Raw genomic sequence first — 26,204 nt, 5'->3', positions numbered from 1 at the left:
GACTGGCTGGGCACGGATTTGCTGCTGCTGTTGTACGTGTACGTATGTTGAACTTCTTTCGCGCACCGCACGTTAGGTGAAATACGCGAAAACGATTGAACACGCGAGCACCTGTAGGAAATGTGATGTTCGCACAAAAAAATGGTGACGGACATAACAACTCCTTCGAACACACGGGGGGCGATGCTTCGCCGTTGCTTCACGAGTGCGCGAATGCACGCGAGGTTTAAGGGCGCAAGTCCGCGTGTGAACGAACATCCATGGCAAGCGACTGCTGTTGACAGCGTGCGGCGCTGCACCTGCGGGCGGTTAAGTGGTCCGGTCGGATATGCGACGTGCCCCTTTAACAGAAAGCGTACACGGTTAACTCTCGATTATTTACCCAGGTTTGCGGATCTAAGCGTACCTCGCGGGCAGAAAACAAATGAACGAGCGGAATATCCTCACGCTGCTCCCCCAACCCTCCCCACCCACCCAACGACCCATCGACGGCCATGGAGTATTTGCCCACGTGGACTGGAAACACGTGGGCAGGTAAAAAATTAACCCGTAAAAACAAAGTTTTTCACTATAAATCCTTTATATGCGTGGCGGCTAGAGTCCTCTCGTCCTCTGGCTTGAGATGGCTGCCACCTATGGGTCAGATGATTGCCTGCCACCATTAAGCAATTGGTAATTAAATATAATTTATTTTTTCCTAAAAAGTGTAAAATTTTGGAGAAAAAAATTCACGAAAATAAATTGTCACGCACAACGAGTCTGTGTGCAAAATGTCAGCTCGATTGGATCACGGGAAGTGGGTTAAAAACGACCGAAAGATTTGTACGGTCGTAAGCGCGCAAGCAAGCAAGTGAACTTAATATAAAGGATTTGAAAAACTAAAACAATCTCCCGATTTACGTTTAAGAAACACGACGGTGGGACTCACGTCTTTGTCTCTCGAGACCCCACCGGGTCCAACAACATTCAACTGGAACTATAGGTGGCGGATCTTATTACGCAAATATGTTTTTGTAGGATTATTTTACACACGTGGTGTTATTATTGCACGTGTGTCTTGTTTTAAACTGCCCAACCCACAAGCCTCCACCCCCCCCCACCCTCTTTCTCACCTGACCCCAGATAATCGAGAGTTGACTCGTTTATTTTGCCCGTGTCTTCATTAGTTTGTGACCGGAAAATAAAAAGGCAACAAAATGTAAAAGCAATGGATGTGGACCGATTTAAAAAAAATAATCAAACCCCGATCTGAACGCGCAACGATCAAGAATAAAAATCATGTACGGCCTTCTGTGATGCTTCTCGAGACGCCTTTGTGCCGGAGGTATTCCGGAAATCTGTCAACCCCTTATCAGCGCCCTACCTTCTTCCAGACCAATTCAGACCTTATTGGCCACCCCGTGCCCCTTATACATCTCAACGTTCATCCTACAAAGGCCCATCACAAGGCAGAAACACAAACAAATGGGCGAAACAAATTGGTGCCCGCATTGAATCGGCAGTACGCCCGTACGGACCGGGTGAACCGTATGGGTTGGCAGGTATGCATTCATCTTCCTGGTTTTCTCGGTAAAGTCACGTAGAAGGGAAGTAATAAAATAATAAAAATAAAACATAATAAAATAATTCTCACGACGTTTCGTGACGGTATAGTGCTAACTTAAACTAAAACCTTTTATTTGACCAGGTAAGGCCCACTGAGCGATGTAGCTCTTTTTAAGAAGCGACCTGCCCATCAATGGTAGCCCAGCGAAGTGGCTCTTCGTCATCACGGGGAAATCTATTGCAGCCAAATACTCGAAACTCGTGATGTGGAATTGAAACGTGGAGGGAAACCCCGGAGGCAACCTGGAGAAAAATCTACGCGACCACGTGGAGAAAGACACGCAAACGCCAAATACACAGCAGCAGGCGTCATGGTCGGAATAGAACCCACGACCGCCTGCATACCGAGCAGGGTACTTAACATCTCCTAGCCACTGTGATGATGATGAGAGAGAGACACGCAAACTCCAAATATATAGCAGGTGGCAGGGGTCGGGATCAAGCACACGACTTCCTGTATACCAGGCGAGGTACTTAACATCTCCTAGCCACTGTGATGATGATGAGAGAGACACGCAAACTCCAAATATATAGCAGGTTTCAGGGTCTGGATCGAACCCACGACCTCATGCATACCAGGCGAGGTAGTTAACATCTCGCCACCTTGGCGGTCTGGTTGTGGGCAGTGATGGTAACTCATACCCAGAGCCGGCCCTAGACCTTTGGGGGCCCTAAGCAAAATTTGGTTGGAGGCCCCTTTGATGTATGATTTTTTTCACCCACTAGCTAGCAGTGACTCTAGGGGGCCCTCTGCTGGCCACGGGGCCCTTTGCAATTGCAAGGGTCGCTTAGTGGCTGGGCCGGCTCTGCTCATACCGTGTCAACCCATACGGTTTACCCCGTATTCTAGTACAGGGAAATTTACTTTTCAGGTCCATACGGCGTACAGCCGTTTCAATATGGGCAACATTATTTAGTCTGTTCGTGTTTCTCCCTTGTCATGGGACTTTGTAGGATGAACGCTGAGACCAATCAGGTCTGAACTGGTCTGTAATAAGGTAGGGCACTGAGAAGGGGTTGACAGGTATGGTAACTGATGGTGACGATGGTTTATTATTATTGTAAGGGCGGCCGGGTTGGGGTTGAATTCCACGCGCGAGATGATCACGTGAGCGTCGACCACGAGGCGCGTGACGGGCACGTGCCCACCGCATCCCACGTCAGATCTGGTGGGGAGGGGGGGGATCATCCAGACGAAGGCTGACCGAAACCTGTGCAAAACAAACACGATTCTGAGCGGAATTGCTATCGGTGCTGATGCACGGGGGAGACCGGCAAACTCAATTCACGTCATTCTCCGTGCGTACAAACAAGAGAGCGTATACAATCGATCTATCGGGGTTAAAAGCACGTCTCGCGCTCACGATCCGTCGCATTTTCCGCAGTTTTAATCGACGCGTCTCGATTCGCATGGAACGCCGCAAAGCCGCGAATTCACGAGACCGCCCGCTAGAGGCCGCTGCGGCAAGTCACGTCTCTCTACTGCGAGGCGAATGCCTCTCACGCCCGGAGACGCGGGACGCGGGGAGCGATTTGATTTGACCACACTTCAACCACGCTGGTTGGTGAACCTTGGATGTGGGAGCATAGAAGTGCAGTACTACAGTGACAACGACGGATTTGGCTGCACTGCCCACAACGTGACCCCCCCCATTCATCTACGAGTCACTTACTGTGACGTCTCATTCACACTTCAACTGGCACGAAGCAGGTCATGCCAACACCAACTCACTCATTCACTCAACCACTCACCTCGTCACTCACCCATATACTCAGTAGCCCACTCACTCATTCACTCACCCACACTTGTATCAAATCATCAGCCAATGACTCACCCACTCACCTACTCAACCACTCACTGTCACTCACACCCCACTCATCCAGACTCACTCACCCTCTCGCTCACACACCTACTCACCAACCGACTCAAACTCCCACCCACTGATTGTCTCACTCATACTCACCCACTCACCACACTGCAAGTGACAACACACTCACTCACTCACTCACCCAATCACCAACTCACCCACCTACTCACCACACTGCAAGTGACAACACACTCACTCACTCACTCACCCAATCACCTACTCACCCACCTACTCACCACACCGCATATCACTTCACTCACTCCTCTCTCTCTCTGCTTATTCCCTTGCACTGCTCCCATCACCACCATCGTCGTCTCTCCCCCCCCGGCCCAACCTCTAACCACGACAATAACGTCGGCATCCCCCGTCAGCATTGCGACCACGTTGGTGCTGCTCGTTGCTGGCCGCTCGCCCGCTACCTTGTGGATTGCCTGCGCCCAGACTCTGCTTCTTCTTGGTTCTTTCGGTAAAGTCACGTAGAAGGGAACTAATAAAATAATAAAAATAAAACATAAAATAATTCTCACGACGTTTCGGCCACAACGCAAGCAGCCGTCCTCAGGTGAAGAACAGGTCTGTCGGAAAGACAGCGGTCTGAATGTTCTTCACCTGAGGACGGCTGCTTGCGTTGTGGCCGAAACGTCGTGAGAATTATTTTATTATGTTTTATTTTATTATTTTATTATGTTTTATTTTTATTATTATTTTCAGTTGTATTTTTATTATTTTATTATTTCCCTCCTACGTGACTTTACCGAAAGAACCAAGAAGACGATTCCCTGCAGTCACGCAAGCTTTAAATCGAAAAATTCAGCCTCTGCTTGTTAACAAGAATCGATTCGGGAATCGAAACCTTTCGAGGAAGCGAGCGATGTGGAGGAATCGAATCGCCATGGGGAGAGGAGGAAGCAACTTTAGTCGCCAGCAACAGCAGCGGCAGCAGCAGCAAGCCGGCCCCGACAGTCGCAAGCAACAACTTGCAGTCAACAGCAGTCGACCAAAGCCCTTCATCAATCCACAGCCGACATCGAAGCGTCTCGTCGCGTGTGTCTCTCGTCTGCGTGGGCCGTCGGGGATGGTTTGGCCATACTTCCCCGCGCTGGTCATTGCAGGGTTGGTGTAAAGAGGTGGGGGGGGGGGGGAGCAGACCCCAGAAAACCGGTTCGGATATCGCTCTCTCTCTCTCCGTGTTGTCATCCGGGACGCACGTGGCCCGCAGGAATGGGCCAGCGACTCTTCCCGGAGCTGCAGGGCTGGGCGCTCACGCTCACCCTGTGTCTGGCCTCTGTGGTTGTGGGGGGCACGTCCTCTGTGGTTGTGGGGGGCACGGCCCCCTACAGCCCGAACTGGGAGTCTCTGGACGCCAGGCCGCTGCCTGCCTGGTTTGACGAGGCCAAGGTGGGGGTCTTCCTACACTGGGGGATCTTCTCCGTCCCCAGCTTCGGCAGCGAATGGTTCTGGTGGCACTGGCAGGTGAGCGGGCGTGCACGGGAAGACAAAGGCGGACGGGCGTGGTGCTGGTCATCATCACCACCACCACCCCCCCTCCCCCCCCCCTTTCTTTCATAGGCGCTCCCTATCAGCACTTGCCCCAACAGTCTGTTGAGGCTATACGGGTAGTCTTTGTCTGTATGGTGTGTGTGTGTGTGAGCCAGGGTAAGAGCTGCATCCAGATGGAAGCAATCAATCTGATGAATAAACTCCACAATAATCTATTTAACACGAACTCTTTCGCGGCCAATATTATCCATAATAGAGGGGTTTTTTTCGGGTTAGATCGCGTAAATATATAAATGTGTCGTTAAACCCGCCACCACCCGACACGGCCAACTAGTAAGGGTTGTTATGTAAACAGAACGTGGCCAATTCGTTACTCGTACAAATCTGTCGCCTGGTGAAGCTTGTTGCAGTTACTGCCGAAACGTCGTATTCAGATGGTAAATGTGGTTTGGTTCTCCAACACACCGGTGTACTGTACTAGTATACTACACTATACACTACACTATACACTAGTGCTGTACTAGTATACTACACTATACACTACACTGTATACTACACTATACACTACACTATATACTACACTATAGACTACACTATACACTACACTACACACTAGTGCTGTACTGGTGACGAATTGGCCACGTTCTGTTTACGTGACAACCCTTACTAGTTGGCTGTGTCGGGTGGTGGCGGGTTTAACAACACATTTATATATTAACGTGAACTAACCCAAAACTGTATTATAAATGATAATCGACTACATGTTATTCATTTAATTCATCAATCACTTGCTGGCTAAAGTTACCACGCGATGCAAACGAGATCCGAGCGTTCGAACCAAAAAATATCGGAAAATTATCCTTTAAAAAATAAAATCTCCGAAAGGTGAAACGTTTAAAAAACCCTATACCCCCCGTGCGCATCCGCGTGTCGCCAGGGGGATCGAACTCCCGAGTACGTGGACTTCATGAAGAGGAACTACCCCCCCGACTTCCAGTACGCAGACTTCGCTCCGCAGTTCCGCGCCGAGTTCTTTGACGCTGGCGAGTGGGCTGACCTCTTCCTGGCCGCCGGGGTCAAGTATGGGCGCACACTCCCCTCCACACACTTTCATACCCCTCTCATCTCACTCCCCTCCAGACACTCTCCTACCTCTCATCTCACTCCACTCCCCTCCACGCACTCTCCTACCTCTCCCCTCTCAGCTCACTCTACTCCCCCACGCACTCTCCTACCTCTCCCCTCTCATCTCACTCTACTCACCTCCACGCACTCTCCTACCTCTCATCTCACTCCACTCCACACACTCTCCTACCTCTCCCCTCTCATCTCACTCTACTCACCTCCACGCACTCTCATACCTCTCCCCTCTCATCTCACTCCCCTCCACGCACTCTCCCACCTCTACCCTCTCATCTCACTCTACTCTGCTCCACGCACTCTCCTACTTCTCCCCTCTGACCTCACTCCACGCCACGTACTCTCCTACCTTTCCCATCTCATCTCACTCCACTCCACGCCACGTACTCTCCTACCCTCCTACCTCTCACCTCTCATCTCACTCTACTCCATTCCACACACTCTCCTACCTCTCACCTCTCATCTCACTTTACTCCCCTCCACGTACTCTCCTACCTCTTCCCCCTGATCTCACTCCACTCCACGCACTCTCCTACCTCTCCCATCTCATCTCACTCCCCTCCATGGACTCTCCTACCTCACCTCTCTCTCAATTCTACTCCAGCACCCAAGGGTTTCAGTCGAAGCCCTCATTCGACCTTCACTCTGGAGGTCACCCATTCGTCCCTGCTGTCCTCGTAGTTTGGATCTCCCTTCCCCAGCCATTTGTGCTGTAGACTTCCTGCTCCTGTTCAGATCCAGGCTCCAGACCTGTTTTCTTTCCTCTGCCTGTGACTGACTGCCTTTATAAGTACTCTGAATATGCCTTCTGAGTCTGTACAGCATATCTAACGTATGCAATTGCATTTAGATGCCATATAAATCCATATTGCATTGTTAAATGTTTGAAACACAATGGACTCTTACACAAAATAAGTGATTCAATGTAACTTTACGTCTGTTTTAGCCGATTGTGCGACTGGCGTCATGTGAGAGATACATCATCCATTCGAAAATGTCACGAGAGCAGTGCGACCCTTTGAGGTTAGAGAGCGGCCCCACAGAAGCGGATACCGCAGAACTACCCCTCGAGAGCCCTGCAAGTAACCCCTGGTCCACAGTCAGTGTGGGGCAGCACTTTCCCACCGGCTCTACCCGTGGGAGTGATGTTCGTCGCGTGGCAGTCAAGCCCTTACATTTAATTTTCAGAGCTGGAATTTAGCCAAATTAAGTGCGGAATCGAATTTAACGCGACGACGTTTTTTTAAAACGTGCAGTCATTAGCGGCCGGGTTTAAACCGTCATCTCACTACAATTGAGAAAGCAGTTTCATGAATAGGCAGCTACCTGGAGTCGAACTCAGGCCCACCAAGCGACCCGGGCCCCACCTCCGTGTTCCCGTCTCGCCGTGAGCACGGAGTTGACACGTGGCCCGTCCGTGACCTGCAGTCTGTACGAACTCTCCACGTGTAAATGATTATTCACGGGCGGTCGTCACACGTGGACCGTTCTCCCGACACGGCTTGCCGTGAAGTCTGTGCGCGCACGTGATCTTTCGTTCTTACGTGACCCACCTTCCTTCCAAGTCTCGCTTACCCATCGCATTTATAAGGTATATGTTGGAATGCCTGCGCGCGCGACAATGCAATTTGTTCAATCTTGACTTTAAGCTTTCGTGACTGTAGGAGTTAATATTATTTGGGTCTTTCGGTAAAGTCAGGTAGGTAGGTTAAAATTAATGAAAAAACTCACCTATCTAAAATAAACCTATCTAAAATTTGCAATTTGATAATTGTTTTTTTACCCTTCTATCTGGCAACAAAACTGACACCTTTTTTACAAGGAGTCATGTTTGCATAGACCACAATACCTGCAGTCATAATGCAAACAAAAACATGCACTGTCTTTGAAGTTGATTGGTCCACACCCGAGACAGCTTTCCTTAGAGCCTAGTCTCACATGAGTTGGACCAGGTGTCAGTTTTGTTGCCAGATAGAAGGGTAAAAAACCAATTATCATATTTTTTACTGCCAAATGAGGTTCCAATGGTGTAACATGCAATTTGTTCAGCTGGGTCGGTTGGTGGCGGCTCTTCACAACACAAACTTAGCCTAACCCAAAACATAAATTATGAGCCGTAATAATAATAATATCACGGTCAAAAGTTCACTTCTGGGATGAACTCCTGCCCCCCTCCATCCCATGCACCTCCCCCCCCACTTCCCCCTCCCCCCCCCACCCACCAGGTACGTGGTGCTCACGGCCAAGCACCACGAGGGCTTCACCAACTGGCCGTCCAACTTCTCGTGGAACTGGAACTCGATGGACGTGGGGCCCCGCCGTGACCTGGTCGGAGAGCTGGCCGCTGCCGTGCGGAAACGGTGCGTGGGGCGCGGCGGCCCCTGCGGCCCTCGTGGAGAGGCCGCCCTGAGGGTGCCTCTCCTGACTCACACGTCCGTGTCTGTGGCTGGCTCCGTGTCTGTGGCTGGGTCTGTGTCTGTGGTTGGCTTCGTGTCTTTTGCTGGGTCCGTGTTTGTCACATTCGTCGCTCCGTACGCGTGCCAATTGCGACGTGATGCCAAACCCTTTGTTGCGTGCAACGGAAGCGAGATGCAAACCACGGCGGGTAAAACGACGCGAATGCGGCACAGTCGCGGCCGTTCGCCAAAGTATCTGCAGATCACGGGCGGAGGCGTCGGGCATCGTGCCGAACGACGCACGGCACGACCAGAACAACGCCGATGAACTGTATGCGGTGGATATTTGTGGGATTGGCGTGGTGAGGGTGGTGCTGATGAGTGTTGCTGACCTCGCTGTGTCTCTCCTGCTGTGCAGAGGCATCCACTTTGGGCTGTACCACTCGCTCTACGAGTGGTTCCACCCGCTCTATCTCAAGGACAAGGAGAGCGGCTTCAAGACGCAGTCTTTCGTGATGCAGAAGACGATGCCGGAGCTGTACGAGATCGTGAACAAGTACGGCTCGCTCGCTCGCTCCCTTGCTCCCTCCTTCGCTTGCTCACACAGAGAGGGTGGGAAAGTTCCTCCCCACAACCTCGTGGAGGAGATGTCATTTGCAAGGGTCTCGGAGGTAGCTTCGTAGTGTCCGCTTCTGTGGGCCGTTCTCTAACACGGTGACTGGCACTGCCGTGCGTGATAAGCGACTGGGGATGGTGTGACGCTGGTAGCGCGCGCACACAATTGTGGGGCCACGACAACACGATCCCACTAATCAGGCCGAGGTTGCAAAGGCCCAGCGCAGTCAGTAGCCTCCCCCTCTCTTGCTGTGTGACGTCCTACACGGTTATGGTTCGTGATCCCCCACGACCCCCCTGCCTTTGGACCTCAAAATTTATTTGTTTATCGATATTTACCAGAGAAAATGCGTGGACTATTTTTATGTTGATGTCGGGTCCTGCTAAAGCTAAATAATCCTGAGAGTTTTGGGACCTTGAGAGACCTCAGGAGACCTTGAGAGAGAAGAGAGAGAGCTCGTGTTTCCCCTCGCTGCTGCTGCTGCTGCTGTTGCTGCTGCTGCTGCTGCTGTTGCTGCTGCTGTTGCAGGTACGAGCCGGAGGTGATCTGGTCGGACGGGGACTGGGAGGCCCCCGACACGTACTGGAACTCAACCGGGTTCCTCGCGTGGCTCTACAACGACAGCCCCGTCAAGGTGCCCACCGCCACCGCCACCACCACCGCCACCACCACTACCGCCACCACCACTACCGCCACCACTACCACCACTGCCACCACTGCCACCACCATCACCACCACCATCACCACCACCAATACCACCACCGCTGTGGATAGATGATGGCTGCTGCTAATGGTTGATGATGATGGGTGATGATTATGATTGGTGATGATCTTCGTTCACAATATTTTCTGTCTCTCTGTCCCTCCTCCCTGTGCCCAATCCAAGTTTTCGATTCCACTCCCTGATTGGGCCCCTACCACTGGAATAAACTTCCCCTGTGCATTTAGCAACACTGCCCATAGACTCCTCAACACTGCACCATAGACTCAACACTGCCCAGACTCAACACTGCACCATAGACTCAACACTGCCCATAGACTCCTCAACACTGCACCATAGACTCAACACTGCCCAGACTCAACACTGCACCATAGACTCAGCACTGCCCATAGACTCCTCAACACTGCACCATAAACTCAACGCTGCCCATAGACTCAACACTGCACCATAGACTCAGCACTGCCCATAGACTCCTCAACACTGCACCATAGACTCAACACTGCACCATAGACTCAACACTGCACCATAGACTCAACACTGCCCATAGACACCTCAACACTGCACCATAGACTCAACACTGCACCATAGACTCAACACTGCACCATAGACTCAACACTGCATCATAGACTCAACACTGCCCAGACTCAACACTGCACCATAGACTCAACACTGCCCATAGGCTCAACACTGCACCATAGGCTCAACACTGCACCATAGACTCAACACTGCACCATAGACTCAACACTGCCCAGACTCAACACTGCACCATAGACTCAACACTGCCCATAGACTCAACACTGCACCATAGACTCAGCACTGCCCATAGACTCCTCAACACTGCACCATAAACTCAACGCTGCCCATAGACTCAACACTGCCCCTGTACATTAAGCAGTCCCCCTTGTTGACCTCCCTTCATTCCTCTCTCAAAGCCTCACCACGCGTTCTCCCCGTCGCCCATTCCCTTCCTCTTCCCTCGCCCCTCCACTCCGTCCCTCCCCTGTAGCCCTTTCGTGACCGACCACGTTCCTTCTGTCAGGGTCACTCATTCCTCGGCCCTTAATGTACAATAATTTTGTGTTCCCGCTATTAAACTCTGTTAGAGACGGCGCCTTGAGCTAAGATCCGCGCTGCATAAATATGAAGTAAGATGAGGACTGACGCGTGGGTGGGTGCGTGCGTGTGCACGGCGCCATTCAGGACACGGTGGTGGTGAACGACCGCTGGGGTGCCGGCACGTCGTGCCGCCACGGCGGCTTCTACAACTGCGCCGACAAGTTTGCGCCGGGCACGCTGCAGCGGCACAAGTGGGAGATGTGCACCTCGGTGGACACGCGCTCCTGGGGCTACCGCCGGAACATGCGCGCCGCCGATCTCCTCTCCGGCCGCGACATCGTCGCGGTGAGCCACCGTCGTCGTCGCCGCTGCCATCGTTATCGTCGTCGTTGTCGTCATCGTTGCTGTTGTTTTCCACCAGCATTATCGTAGTCGTCGTCGCTGTTATCCTTGTCATCTTTATCATCGTTATCATCATTGTTGTCGTGTCGTCTTCGTTATCGTCATCATCTTTATCAACATCATCATCACCATCGGTTTCATTGTCATCATCATTGTCATCATCATTGTCATCGTCATTATCGTCAGCCATCATCCATCCGAGTCTCCCCGGCGTAAAGGAGGGCGGCTCTCCCCCCCCCCCCCCCCCGTCGCTTGCCACAGGGTCTGCTGGAGACGGTGAGCTGCGGCGGCAACTACCTGCTGAACGTGGGCCCGTCGCGCGAGGGCTGGGTGGCGCCCGTGTTCCAGCGCTCGCTGCTGGCGCTGGGCGAGTGGCTGCGCGTCAACGGGGAAGCGGTCTACGGCTCGCGGCCCTGGCGGGCGCAGAACGACAGCTCCACGCCGGGGGTTTGGTGAGCGCCATCGCCTCGCCGCCGCCACTCGCCACCTCGACTCTCGCCGCTCAGCCCCCCTCGCCTCCGGCAAGACACTGTGGCCTCTGCTCCTGTCGCTCACCGCTCACGCTCGCTCATCATCCCTTCCTCACCACTCGCTCACCCCTTGGGGAGCATTCAGAGCCGGTCTCCTCTCCCCTCACTGGTCGGTGGTCTACGGACCCGGCGACCCGAGTTCGATGCTCGCTCGCCATGTGTCATGCCGGCGTTCTTAATAGGCGCTACTCGCTAACAGCTCTTGCCCCAACGGCCCGTCAAAGGCTACTATACGGGGGGATCTTTTGTCTTTGTGCACTGGGTACCTGGTTGCAGGTACACGCAGAAGGGTGGCGCCGTGTACGCCGGCGTGCTCACCTGGCCCAAGGACAACGTGCTGGTCCTCGCGTCCGTGAAGGCCACGCCCGACACACAGGTAACGACCTCCGCAGGTCGCGGTCAGGGTCATGGTCGGGTCGCGGTCAAGTCGGGGTCAAGGTCAGGGTCAGGTCGCCACGTATCAGGCTTGGGTGACATTCAGAGCATTTAATCAAATCAAATATTATAACGTACTTTGTGGTGCATGATTCGCTCTGCTTTAAAAATGTGGACCTTCCCTGATCTCCTGCCACCTGAAGGCAGGAAACTCCTGACAAGCCACGCCCAGAGGGACAGTTTACTTTGTTTGGATGTGTCGGGTGGTGGGAGGGCATAACGACACAAATCTGGCTGAAGTATTAGTCGGGCCTAACCAACAAAATATCCATTATGAATTGCGTGTCTGCGTGTCCGTGTGTCTGCTCGTCCGTGTGTCCACGCTACAAACCCTCCGACTGCTCGAGTTCGATTCCCGCTTATGGCCACACAGGTGACGATTATCTGAACCAGTCCTGGGTCTGGTCGCTTCAAACATCGGCACTGGGGGGGAGACAAAGGCGGCCGGGCATGGTGCCGGCCATCCCTCCCCCTTCCTGTGCCGTTCCTTCGTAGGTGCTGCTCGCTACTGACAGCACTTGCCCCAACAGTCCGTGAAGGCTATACGGTGGGGGATCTTTGTCTTTGTGCGTGCGGTCACAAGGTGTCGCTGCTGGGGTACTCGGATGACCTGAAGTGGAGCTCAAAGGGCGCCCTCGAGGTTTGGCTGCCCCCCGTCGCTCCGTCCGCGGGGCCCTCGGCCCTGGCCTGGGTGCTGCGCCTGCTGAACGTCGAATAGATCTTCACACCGGCGGAATCGGCGAGATTCCGCGTGAGAATTAATTCAACGCCGCACACCTGATTTGTGACACTTGACGGGTGGGGGGGAGGGGTGGGGGGGTGCGTCTGTCACCATCTGTGGCCGCCGTCGTCGTCACAGTCGTCTCTGCTCCCCAATGTTCCTCCCAATCGGCTGCTGCCCTTGGGCGGTGCCGATGCCAGAGCCGGATTATCACAGCTACATGTGTGACTACACGTGTTGCTACACGTGTGGCTACATGTGGGACCCGCACTTTCAAGGGCCCCGTGCTAAATGCTTTCAAGCTATCAATTCCGGTTCAGTGATTTTGCACTTGCTCTATTACTATAGTACTATACCGTCTTCAACTTTTGTGAACGACTCGCTGTTTAAGGTTAGGTATTTGTCGTATTATCTGGCTGTACAGCAAATGAAAAAATATAATAACTTTACTATGCTAGTTAAACATTTATGTTTCAATATTTGTGTTTTTTTTATTTAGGGCCCCTTTATTACATCTGCTACGGGCCCCGCACTACCCGGTTAGAATCTCGGGAGAAGTCTGTCGGGTTCGTGATGATTTTCGAGCGTTCCGCATGAAGACGGAAGCACGTGCGATTCTGAAGCCAATAAAACATTTACACTTTTCACGTGTGTGCGTGCGTGTGTGTTGGCGATCGGTGCTCACCTACATCGCTTTCCCAACGTTCTGTCAAGGCTACGTGGAGGATCCTTGTCGTTTGTTTCGTGTGTTCGTGGGGGGGAGCGTTGGTAGGCAGCCGAGGCGCAGCGGTTCGCACACGAGGATACGAATCCCGCTCGCGGCCAACGTCAGTGACGTGGTTCTGAAGCGGTCATCGCCCGACTCGGACTCATGAGCACCAAGCACAGTGTGCAAGCATCACCACTGGGGAGACAAAGGCGGCCGGGCGGGGTGTTGGCCACCCACCCTCTCGGTGCCGGCCTTGATAGGTGCTCGCAAACAGCACTTACCCCTGCAGTCTGGTAAAGACTATGAGGGGGGAGGGGGTTGGTCTTGGCTGCATGGGGTAGTTGCTTCTGTGGGAGTGGTGGTGTCGTGGCGAACGAACGGCACCTACAAACCCAGCGGACCCGAGTTGAATACCCGGCCATGAGTAACTTCAGCAGAGGTAGGCAATCTAGCGCAGGCCCTTCTGCAAGCAATTGCAGGGCTGCGCATTTATACATATTTTACGACCTCGTTCGAGACCCAAACATTGCAACCTCCTGGCTTGGACGTTCCTCCTCCTCGAAGACACCGGTGGTGGTGCAACCATCAACTACAAACTTTAAGACACGAGCCACCCAAACTGTGGACCGCACAGCAAACCCGCTGAGGTCCGAGCCCCTTCGACGGACGAGGGATGAGGGAGGGCAAAGCGAGGCGAACGAACTCTGCCCAAGTCTTCAGCTCGTGGCGAGCAGCGGGACCACTGGTCGCGTTGCCACTCGGTTCAGGCGGGCAACGTCGCTGCCGCAACGCGCAAGGAGAGCAAGCGGCCATGAGGTGGCGCCAGGCTGCGACTTTTACCAAAGTGAGCTGGGGGTGGATTCATGACACGGTAGCGGCTGTTAACCGTCGTATATTTTAAACTAAATATTACGTAATGAATTATTTATCCGGGAAAGCCACACTTAGTTCGTACGAGTCTTCTGCTACATTGAGTGTTTTGTTTATTCAGTTAAAATGTTCTCAGCCAATTCATGCGGAGTTTGTTATTATGGGGAGGAAACGGGAATACCTGGAGAAACCCCACGCCTTGCGCGAGGGAGCAACGCTCTATCCCCGTGCAGATGTCAACAGATGGCGATTAAATTTTGATTTAAAGCTTTCGTGACTGCAGGGATTCATATTCTTGGTTCTTTCGGTAAAGTCACGTAGAAGGGAAACAATACAATAAAATAAAAATATAGAAAACAATTAAATTCTCACTTTATATTTTTATTTTATATTTTTTAGTATTTTATTGTTTCCCTTCTACGTGACTTTACCGAAAGAAACAAGAATATAGATGACGATGAGTCCACTCGCTGTACCGCCTTCTGGCGAGCCAGGGTACGGCACCTCTACGCTCACGGGAAGGGAGTTTCGCACCATCTGTGTGTGTGCGGTGATCCACCAGCCCCTCGCTGCCCCCTCGACAGTGCTGGACCACAGGCGCTAGCCACGTGCACCAGCAGCAGCAGCACAGCCACCACCGCCCGGCTACATAAAGTGTCCCGCGTAGCCGAATGGACTCATGAGAGGCGAGCGCTGTTGGCGAGCGGCCTGTTGAGGGTTCGGCACGGTGCACTGTGGGACTGAGTGCAGTGATTGGTGACGGGCGGTTGAAAAACCCGGATCTGAACCGAGGTTCTCAGCGGTGTCGATTCGGCGTGCCACTGGGGACCACCCCAAGGCGCCACCGCGCGCTGCCTTCATCACGCGTCAGGATCATGGCCAGAGGCGTCGACGACACCACCACCACCACCGTCACTACCGCCACCACCACCCCCACCACCACCGCCACCACCACCGTCACCACCGCACGCAACTCCCCAATCTCCTTCTCCCCTCCGCCAGATCTTGACATCTGCTGCGCGTCTTCTTGGTTCTTTCGGTAAAGTCACGTAGAATGGAAGACAGAGTCTGTCTTCTCGACAGACCTGTTCTACACCTGAGGAAAGTTGCTTGCGTTGTGGCCGAAACGTCGTGAGAATTATTTTATTATGTATTATTTATTATTATTTTATTATTTCCATTCTACGTGACTTTACCGAAAGAACCAAGAAGATGAATCCCTGCAGTCACGAAAGCTTTAAATCGAAATCTGCTGCGCGGTTGACCACCCGTCTGTGTTCCCAACACGGTATCCCACCATCTGCTCCGAGAGTCCCTTTAAAGAGTCCCCACAGCCCCCGTCGCCTCGGTCCGGGCTGGCCTCGCGGGGACCATCGCACCCAGCTGATCGTGGTGATCATGCCGTGGCCGATCGTGCGAGCCGTGATGACACGCACGATCTGCGTTGATGGCGAGCGGCCAGGTGAGTGGAGTGCAGGAGGAGGAGGGGGAGGATCGGTGAGTGACACACGGGGGCCCTGCTCGCGCTGGAGATTGCGGCGCTCCGCCTGTCTGGGGTTTGATGCGCGCGCGTGTTGGGGGAGCGGTGGCGCAGTGGTTAGCGCGACGCGCTACGAACCCGCCGTCCCGAGTTCGATTCCCTCGCCCACGATCAACACGAGCGATGAATGTCTGAACCGGTTTCGGGGCCTCCCCCTAGGCCGACTCAGCCTCGAATGGGCACCTGTACGGTGTGTCAACTAGGAAGACGGAGGCGGCTGCGCCTGGTGCAGGCCACCCATCTCCTCGTGTGCCCCCATAGGTGTTCGTTCACGGTACTTTCCAGAAGAATTTGTTAAGGCTACACGGGGGAAATTTGTCTTGTGTGGGGAGTGGTGGCGTAGTGGTCAGCGCAATGAGCTACGAACCCGGCGTCTCGACTTCCCGCTCACGGTCAACGCCACCGATAGATACTGCAACCGGGTTGGGGCCTCCCCCAGGTCGACTCAACCTCAAATGAGGACCTGGTGCGGTGCGTCAAGACATCGCCACTGGGGAAGACAAAGGTGGCCCGCGTGACGCGAGCGACACCACCCAAACCCGTGCGCCGTGCCGGCCTTCTTCATGGAAGCTCGCTTACAGCACCTTCCCTAACAGCCTGCGAGGCTGTAGAGGGGATCTTTGTCTTTGTTCTCCGCGTGTGTGTGTCGGTACGTGTGTGTGTCGGTACGTGTGTGTGTCGGTAAGTGTGTGTGTCGGTACGTGTGTGTGTGTGTCGGGTACGTGTGTGTGTGTGTCGGTACGTGTGTGTGTCGGTACGTGTGTGTGTGTCGGTACGTGTGTGTGTGTCTGTACGTGTGTGTATGTCTGTACGTGTGTGTGTCTGTACGTGTGTGTGTCAGTACGTGTGTGTGTGTCGGTACGTGTGTGTCGGTACGTGTGTGTGTGTCTGTACGTGTGTGTGTGTCTGTACGTGTGTGTGTCTGTACGTGTGTGTGTGTCGGTACGTGTGTGTGTGTCTGTACGTGTGTGTGTGTGTGTGTACGTGTCTGTGTGTGTCGGTACGTGTGTGTGTGTGTGTGTCGGTACGTGTGTGTGTGTCGGTACGTGTGTGTGTGTCGGTACGTGTGTGTGTGTGCGACATAAGTTCGACATACACCCATACAGAGAGCACCTCGCCTCGGACCATCCTCTCCTTCCCCTCGCTTGCCCCGTGTCTTGACGAGTTTAGGCCGGCGTTCAAGTACATGGCTGGGTTTTGTTTATATGTATGTTGAACTTCTTTCGCACCGTACGTAGTGTATAGGGTAATGTGTATGTAAAATGTGGAACTTAATTCGCGCCGTACGTAGTGTATCGTGTAGTGTATAGTGTAGTATGTTTGTTGAATTTCTTTCGCACCGTACGTAGCCAACCGTGCTCATCGGGAGGTGCAGGGAAAGGGCAACAAACTCGACACGAGAAGCAGTTCTCAAGAGAGAGCTCCAGTGGCTTTCAGCAACCGCATCTGTCGATGGCGCGGCTTTTTAACTGAGCACATTTACCACCAACACCACCACCACCTGCAGCACTACTAACACCACCACCACCACCACCCCCACCACCACCACCACCCCCACCCCCAACCCCACCACCACCACCACCCCCACCACTCCCACCACCACCCCACCACCACCACCACCACCCCCACCACCACCACCACCCCCACCACCACCACCCCCACCACCACCACCACCCCCACCACCCCCACCACCACCACCCCCACCATCACCACCACCCCCACCCCACCCCCACCACCACCGCCCCCACCACCAATACTTCCACCGCAGGGCTGCCCAGAGATTCCTCCAGCCAACAAACAGGGCCCTCGGTGTGTGAGCCTCTTGTGTGTGCCCCGGCGCCATGAAATCCAGAGCGGAATGAACCGTGCAGCCGACAGCAGGAACTGGCGAGCTTGGGAAACTTAAAATCCGTGCTCTGCTAACTGCAACACCACCGCCACAACCACCACCACAACCAACCACCACCAACCACCACCACCACAACCACCACCACAACCAACACTATAAACAACACCGCCACCACCAGCACATAACCAGCGACACAAACAGCTCCACTCCACTGCCAATACCGCCACCAACACCGCCACCACCGCCACGACCAACCACCACCACCATCAATCACCAGCAGCAGCAGCAGCAGCACAACGACCCCGGCTGTAGAGCCGTCCCGTGTGTTGGTGCAGTCATCGCTCGGCTTTGTCTTTGTCGATTTATTTAATTTAACTTTCATTAGCGTGACCTTCCACGTCTCCCTCGCGTGACCTCTCTCGGTGTCCTCTCAACTGCCCCCCCCCCCTCCGCCCCTTTCTCCCCGCCACTCTCCCACTCACACGACACTGAGACGCGTTGCAAGAGGGTGGGGTGGGGGTCGTCGCTAATTGAATCCGCGCTGTTTAATTGGCCCGCGATATTTAACTTCTCGCGGCGGCGTTTGACAGTGAGCCGACGGGCGGGGGTCAAGAGGTCGCGCGCGTGGACGAAATATTCGAGGCGGCGGGTTTTTATTTTGTTGTTTTATATGATCTGCTATTGAGATTGAGGTCGGCAATGCGTAGCGGGGGGTGGGGGGAGGAGGGGGTTATGGGTAGTAATGCCGATCACCAATCCTCCGGCCGCCTTTGTCTTCCCCAGCGGTGATGTGTTTACAGATCGCAGCAGATACTCATTTAAGGCTGAGTCGACCTAGAGGTGTAGGGGTTGGTTGGGTGGGGGGGGGGAGATGCCAAGTAGCGCCGATTATGTTTCAGCCGTGGCCGGGAATGCGACTTTGGTCACGTGGTCGGTAGTCGTGGTCGGTAATTATCATCAGCCGCGATCGATCCACTGCTGGATGAAGGTCTCCACCAAGCCGATGACATCATCCACGGTCCTGCGATGCAGCGATCCACTTGGCCCGCCTGCACACGATTCCATCGCTCCATCTCCGCTGGGCGCTCTCCGTTCCATCCGTTCCCCTGGGCTGCCAGATACAGATCAGTGCCAGCCTAAAGGTGACGCACTGGGGTCATTCTCTTTCCACTGCTGGCCAATCGGATGGTGAATATATAGACGTATTCTGGGGCGGCAGAGGGGCAATGCAACAGAGTGCATTGTTGCACTGTAGTTCTATGCGCCACGGCTCCACCAATTCGCACGGACCAACGTGGTGAAGTATGGTCAAATACCCACCCCCCTTATCCTCCTCCGTCCCATTACGCGTACGACGTGGGTCGGCCCCTTGTCCAGCAGTGGAGCGACAGTGCTGAGCAAGGGGATGATGACCTCTCCGGCCAGATTGGCTGTGGTGATGGGACAGCCAGAGCGGTCCCTTGGAGGTCACGGACACGGACATTGCAACAGCTGCGAGATCTGGCAGAAGGAAGGAAGCGATGGGCCACAGCGCTCGCCCCCCACCTCCCAACAGCCCCCTGCCCTCGTCAGAGTCGCGCCCAAGTTAGACTCCCGTGACATCAGCAGACACCCAATTATGGCAGGGGCACAGGAGCTGCGTGTGGCAGGTCCAGCGGCTAATTATAGACGCCTCGTGTACGCGTGTGTGTGTGTGCGTTACACGTGCGTGCGTGTGTGCGTACGCGTGTGTGTGAGGGAGGGGGGAGCGGTGGTGCAGCGGTTAGCGCGCCGCGCTACGAACACAGCGACCCGAGTTCGATTCCCGTTCACGGCCCAACACCAGTAGCGACGATTATCTGAACCGGTCCTGGGCTTCCCCTAGGTCGACTCAGCCTCAAATGAGTACCTGGTGCGACGTGTAAACATCACAACTGGGGATACAAAGGCGGCCGGGCGTGGTGTTGGCCACCCACCCCCTCGTGTGCCGTGCCGGCCTTCATAGGTGCTCGCTGACAGCACTTGCCCCAACAGTCTGCTAAGGCTACACGGGGGATCTCTGTCTTTGTATATAGGAGCGTGCGGCGCGCGTGTAAAACATCACACTCAGCGTTTTTCACTGCGGGCCATGAACCGTGCCTGGCACCTCCTCGCCACCGTGAAACTCTTGGGCAGCAGGGGCCGCGGTTCGCGTCCCGAGCGCCGCCTCAAGCGGCGATGTGCGGGCGCATTTACTAAACACTAAATATGGCTCGGGCAGAGAGAGGGGGGGGGTACAGAACAGGTGTGGTGTGTGTGTGTACTACGTGTGTGTTCTACTTGTGTGTTCTACGTGTGTGGTGGGTGTGTGGTGTGTGGGTGGTGTGTGTGGGTGGTGTGTGTGTGGTGAGTGTGTGTGGTGAGTGTGTGTGTTCTGAGTGTGTGGTGAGTGTGTGGTGAGTGTGTGTGTGGTGAATGTGTGTGGTGAGTGTTTGGTGAGTGTGTGGTGAGTGTGTGGTGAGTGTGTGGTGAGTGTGTGTGGTGAGTGTGTGGTGAGTGTGTGTGGTGAGTGTGTCTGGTGAGTGTGTGTTCTGTGTGTGTGGTGAGTGTGTGTGTTCTGTGTGTGTGTTCTGTGTGTGTGGTGAGTGTGTGTGTGGTGAGTGTGTGGTGAGTGTGTGTGTTATGTGTGTGTGGTGAGTGTGTGTTCTGTGTGTGTGGTGAGTGTGTGGTGGGTGCGTGTGTGTGGTGAGTGTGTGTGGTGAGTGTGTGTGGTGAGTGTGTGTGGTGAGTGTGTGTTCTGTGTGTGTGGTAAGTGTGTGTGGTGAGTGTGTGTGGTGAGTGTGTGTTCTGTGTGTGTGGTGAGTGTGTGTGGTGTGTGTGTGTGGTGAGTGTGTGTGGTGAGTGTGTGTTCTGTGTGTGTGGTGAGTGTGTGTTCTGTGTGTGTGGTGAGTGTGTGGTGAGTGTGTGTGGTGAGTGTGTGGTGAGTGTGTGTGGTGAGTGCGTGTTCTGTGTGTGTGATGAATGTGTGGTGAGTGTGTGTGGTGAGTGTGTGTTCAGTGTGTGTGGTGAGTGTGTGTTCTGTGTGTGTGGTGAGTGTGTGGTGAGTGTGTGTGGTGAGTGTGTGTTCAGTGTGTGTGGTGAGTGTGTGTTCTGTGTGTGTGGTGAGTGTGTGGTGAGTGTGTGTGGTGAGTGTGTGTTCAGTGTGTGTGGTGAGTGTGTGTTCTGTGTGTGTGGTGAGTGTGTGGTGATTGTGTGTTCTGTGTGTGTGGTGAGTGCGTGTTCTGTGTGTGTGATGAATGTGTGGTGAGTGTGTGTGGTGAGTGTGTGTTCTGTGTGTGTGGTGAGTGTGTGGTGATTGTGTGTTCTGTGTGTGTGTTCTATGCGTGTGTGTATGTGTCTCTGTGTGAGTTCCACGTGTCGAAGTGCCTTCGTAGGTGCTAGTCGCTAACAGAACTTGCCCCAACCGCCTGTTAAGGCTATAAGGGGGATCTTTGTCTTTGGGTGCGCCTCCACACCACGTGCCTGCACGCACACACACACACGCAGATTTACGTTTGACTTGGATTCAACAACAACCGACAGAGATATTTTTAAAATCGCTGCCTCCACTGGCAACTAACACAATCACCAAACCTCGTGTCCACTCCCCTCTCTCCCTCCCCCACACCCGTTAAAAATAAAGGGGTTCGCTATGTCGGGGTCTATTCAGGGGTAGGGTTGACACCTGCTTGGAGAGAACAACTGTCGGAGGCTGGAGGGCACAGCGATAACGTTAACACCTTAATAGGTGCTCGCTAACAGCACCCTCGGTTGGCAGGTCCGAGAGGAATAGCGACGGCGAGATGGGGGGGGGGGGGTTCATCCAGCAGGAGATAGAGCAAGGCTCGTGATGCTGATTGATTAAACTACTTTTTTATATTCTTGGTTCTTTCGGTAAAGTCACGTATAGGGGAAATAAGAAAATAATACAAATAAAACAATTATTTCCCTTCTACGTGACTTTACCGAAAGAACCAAGAATATGAATCCTTGCAGTCACGAAAGCTTTAAATCGATACTTTACATTTTTATTTTACCAGCTAAACTATTCATTCTATTTTACTCGGTAAGGCCCACTGGGCTATGTAGCTCTTCTTCAAAAGCGACCTGGCAATCACAAGCGAGAGCTCAACCAAGTGGCTTATCATGCGGACACGAATCGCAGCCAAACGCTTCATGATGATGATGATGGACTGCACTGCCTAACGGATTGAATGGGGGTCAAAGCGGCGATGTGGTCAGAAGGTGGCGGCACGGCAAAGGATTGTTAAATCGATCTGTGCGGAGTTTCGCGCGTCTCCACGCTCTCCGGTATCTTCCCATCGGCAGCTTGCATCGGCGGTTGGGCCAAATGTAGTCGACGAGCACCTTACGAAGGCCGCCTTTGTCTTCCCAGTGCTACTATTTACACAACACCAGGTACCCCCTCAAGGCTGAGTCGACCTAGGGGAGACCCATGCCCGGTTCAGATATTCGCCATCGACGTTGGCCGTAAGTCGCAAGGTTCGTAGCGCAGCGCAGTAACCACATCGCCACCGCTCCGTGCAGACGCACACACACACACGCAACCTCCATTCGCCACTAAGTGGCGGTGACGTCACCGCGACGCTTGTGCCAGGCTACGTGCACGTTGAGGCCACGTGAAGTGTCGAACGCCCGCTGGCAGGAGGTCACGGGGCCACGGGTCGCTTGACTGAGACGACTGGCCGATGCACCACCTGTGCCCCCCGACTGTGCCAACACACCGACACAGAAACACGTGCACACCCCCACACATTGCATTTGCAATTTTCCCCAAAAGCACCAGCACTTTCAGGGGACGAATACAAAACAACTTAACGCGTTGGCCAATAACACTGAGGCCTTTAAAGGCAAACGCATATATTGGGTGACGTTTCAGGCAATGGCCCTTTTTTCATAGCACATCACACGTAGAAGGCCCACATCTGTAACACGACGTTGCTTTTGACGCATGCTTCTGAGTGTTCACCACCACTGCCAACGCAGCAGCAGCAGAATGACCAGACAATTTATTGAACTTGTTGAACTCTGCGGGCCGCTGGTCCCAATCCCCACCACCCGCTCTGCCCCACGCGCCAAAGCAGCGTTGGGTCCCTTTATGGCAGCCACCCTCTGTGCGGCCTTGCCTCTGCGCCAGTGCTCTCCTCACATTGTCAGATGGGGGGAGCCACTTTTTGCCGATGAGACATCATCAGCGTAAGGGCCGACACACGTGTGAACCCATTGGGGGTTTGACAGCAGCACGACGACGATGATGATGGGGGGGGTGTTTTCAATTTATTTTGTGTAATGACGGGGTGGGGGGGGGCGTCAGGGGCACGAGCCGTAACCACAGATAAGTGGGAAGGTAGCCACGCGATAGCCAGCGCCAATAAGCTCTGCAGTCCTCTATATACTAAGGTGTTATCCGTCAATTAGTGAGCGTTTAAAATGTGGGAGGAAACCGGAGCAGCCGGAGAAAACCCCACGCGTGCGAGGGGGAAACACTCTATCCCATACGGACGGAACAGGTGGAGTCCGCTTTTGTTTCTGTGCTGCCTCCTCCTGGCAAGACAGGGAACTGCTTTTTTGTGTTTAGTTTGTTGTCCTTCCCCCGCACTTCCGATTAGCGCAGTTGGCTAAGTTGGCTAAAGAGGTTTAACAAACATTCACACATATGGTGCCTCCTTGACGCCCACGGGAAGTTGAGAGTTTCGCAACATCTCTGTGTGATCCACCAACCCTCGCCGCTTGGCTGCCTCCACAGCGACGGATTGCAAACCACGCGCAACAGAGACGCCACCGCCGACGCCTGCCAATTATTGCTCAAAATCTGGGGACAAAAACCAGCAACAAAAAGTTTTTTCGCCGCAACGCGTTTGCCCCATTACGGTCAAGGCTCGCGCTCGCCTCCGGCACACCCAGCTCCCTGCGTTATGAAGAAGGACCATTGCCCGAAACGTCGCCTATTATATACATTTCTCCTTTAAAGGCCAGACGGTGGCTGTTGACGAATGTGCTGAGTTTTTCAATGGCGCATGGCTTTATCTCGCGACGTGGCACGTGACGCGGTGTTGTGACGTCATCTTGCCGCGTGGCTTGGACCGTCGTGCGAGGTTAATCATCGAGAAGGGGACGGGAAGCGTCACGAAATCCATTATTTTTTTAAAATAAAAATTATCATAATACTTATAACGAGCAGGTGATGATACCACCCGACAGTTTAATACTTTTATTATTCTGCGTGCTTACCCGGGAGGGCCTCAGCGAGTCTAATGACTCATTTTTCAGGATGGTCCTGCCAAGTTTTTTTGCAGTAGGGGGTAGAGTGATAATTGCTGCCAAGTGAATTCCAACTCGGTGCGGTAAGTTTCGGGTAATTTTTTTCTCTCAAATTTGGACCGTGACACCGGCACACAGATGACCTCACCGGATCTTCAACGTGCCGTGTCGAAGCGGAGAACAACCCCGCAGTATTAACCAGGGCGGCCGCTCGATTCTAAACCGCCAAACTCTACGACAAGCGAAACTCATGATGGATAGCGCTTGCTAACTATGTTAACTAACCAGGTAGGGCCCTCTAACCGATATGTTTCTTGTTCAGAAGCAACCTGGTCATCGCAAAATGATAACTCGACGAAGTGGCTTATCGTGCGGAAATGTATCGCAGCCACATTCTCTAAACGCGGGATGATGTTGAAACTAATTGTGGAGGGGAAAAAACCTGAGTGCCCGCAGAACAACCCACACGACCACGGGGGGGGGGGGGGGAGAGAGAGATAGAACATGCACACTTCAAATATACAGGCATCGTCGGGGTCGGGATCAAACGAACGACCTCCTGTATACCAGGCGAGGGAGTTAACATCTCGCCACCGTGGCACCCACCTTGGTTGGGTAGCCACCATGTGCATGTCTGGTGGTTATAGGTTGCCGTGGTTAGGGTGGGGGAGAGGGGGGGCTCAGAGGTTATTGGGGCGTTCCACGCCCCATCGCCCCCCCCCCCTCTCCCCCCCCCCCTAATTTCCGGCAATCCTCGTGTCGGGGCGATGCAATCGCCGCGTGGCTGCCAGGCGCCCAACGTGAAGACCACGTGCGGTTAATGCTGCCCGCTCGCAACTGTGTTCTTAATAACGTACGACTAATTGTAATGATGTTGTTGTTATTGTCGGTGGTTGTGATGATAAATGGTGATAATTGAGTCGATGATGATGATGATGATCTATGATGATGATCTCCATCATCATGTGTCGTTGATGAGGATCGTGGTTCTGGTAGCATTGTTATTGCTGTTGATGATTATGACAGTGTTGATTATAATCATTGATCTCGTTGATGACGATCATGATGATGACGATCAGAATCAGAAAATGTATTTATACTGGAGGAATCCGATGAGCTATAAAGTTTTTTTACACAGATGTCCAGTAGATGGTGTGGATGACACAAGTGATTTACAGTATTTATGTTGATGATAATGGCGATTTTGATGACAATTATGATGATATCAAATATTGGTGACGATTCATGATCATGTTAATGAGGTCGATGATGACGATGATGATGACGGTGACGGCCCCACCCAACGTGACAAATCTCAGGTACGTGGACAGAATTCCGAACATTAAAAAGAAATACCACTGCTCATGCAGTACAACCTAATACCAACACATATTCAAGTCACAAACACAGACACAATTACATAAATAGGCTTACGCTCCAAGAGACACCGCACATTTTAAATACTTGCATAAATTTAAGAGCAAGCTGTTCTTTCGCTCACATGAAATACATCATTTGGAAAAAGTCACGCATCCGCTAATGCAACCTTCCACGTAGCCTAATCGCCCTGTGATTTCTCATGAGCTCAAACGGCGTCTTTGTGTTCCCCGCCAGACTTGAGCGGGCTGAAGGCAGGAGTTGATCTCATCTGCAAGAAAATAAAGTTGGGGAATCTGGAGAAAATTGGCCACGACGCTTTTTTTACCCTCCCTCAACCACCCTTAAAGCCACGGCTAGGGTTATAGGGTTATAGGGTAGGTGGTAACACTTCGACAACCCTAGGGTTATAGTATCGCTCCAGAAATGGATATTCTGCACCGAGTATACACAGGGCCCTGGGACCCACAAGGCACAGCCTAGAAGCTGCTGACTGCGGGAATGGATGAGTTACACACACACATACACACACAAAGACAAAGATCCCCCATATAGCTTTTGACAGAATGTTGGGGGCAAGTGCTGTTTAT

The 26,204-nt window shown here is 53.2% G+C and overlaps 2 protein-coding genes across 3 annotated transcripts in view; one reads left to right on the top strand and one right to left on the bottom strand.

The window, feature by feature from the left end:
• Positions 1–4,346: 4,346 nt before the first annotated feature.
• On the top strand, positions 4,347–13,635 carry LOC144725028 (tissue alpha-L-fucosidase-like). 2 transcript variants are annotated; one of them, XM_078604464.1, is made up of 10 exons: positions 4,347–4,946; positions 5,911–6,053; positions 8,339–8,473; positions 8,928–9,065; positions 9,654–9,759; positions 11,047–11,247; positions 11,566–11,756; positions 12,111–12,210; positions 12,853–13,020; positions 13,490–13,635. In XM_078604464.1, exons 1-9 carry the CDS (start codon positions 4,695–4,697, stop codon positions 12,985–12,987), a joined length of 1,401 nt encoding a protein of 466 aa, XP_078460590.1. In that variant the 5' UTR covers positions 4,347–4,694; the 3' UTR covers positions 12,988–13,020; positions 13,490–13,635. The 2 variants fall into 2 exon arrangements, with proteins under 2 accessions (XP_078460590.1, XP_078460589.1); XM_078604463.1 differs by having other exon boundaries at positions 12,853–13,635.
• An 827-nt stretch (positions 13,636–14,462) lies between these two features.
• LOC144725122 (uncharacterized) overlaps positions 14,463–26,204 on the bottom strand; it is a 31,261-nt gene continuing 19,519 nt past the window's right edge. The window contains exons 3-5 of the mRNA XM_078604594.1: positions 22,557–22,686; positions 20,653–21,438; positions 14,463–14,479 (exon numbers count right to left, since the gene is read on the bottom strand). Of these exons, the coding sequence (XP_078460720.1) occupies positions 14,463–14,479; positions 20,653–21,438; positions 22,557–22,686 (933 nt within the window). The remainder of the gene's footprint in view (positions 14,480–20,652; positions 21,439–22,556; positions 22,687–26,204) is intronic.

The sequence above is a fragment of the Lampetra planeri genome, chromosome 22 (genome assembly GCF_965212315.1).
Source record: "Lampetra planeri chromosome 22, kcLamPlan1.2.h2, whole genome shotgun sequence".
In the NCBI taxonomy this organism is placed as follows: Eukaryota; Metazoa; Chordata; class Hyperoartia; order Petromyzontiformes; family Petromyzontidae; genus Lampetra; species Lampetra planeri.
Note: the sequence above shows the minus strand (reverse complement) of the source record. Positions and strands in the feature narration are given on the sequence as shown.

Bases quoted from the DNA above. Each gene is read 5' to 3' on its own strand.
- LOC144725028 (XM_078604464.1), top strand. From the start codon at position 4,695: ATGGGCCAGCGACTCTTCCCGGAGCTGCAGGGCTGGGCGCTCACGCTC. The intron at 4,947-5,910 runs GTGAGCGGGCGT...GCGTGTCGCCAG, and splicing joins GGTTCTGGTGGCACTGGCAG to GGGGATCGAACTCCCGAGTA. The intron at 12,211-12,852 runs GTAACGACCTCC...TGCGGTCACAAG, and splicing joins AGGCCACGCCCGACACACAG to GTGTCGCTGCTGGGGTACTC.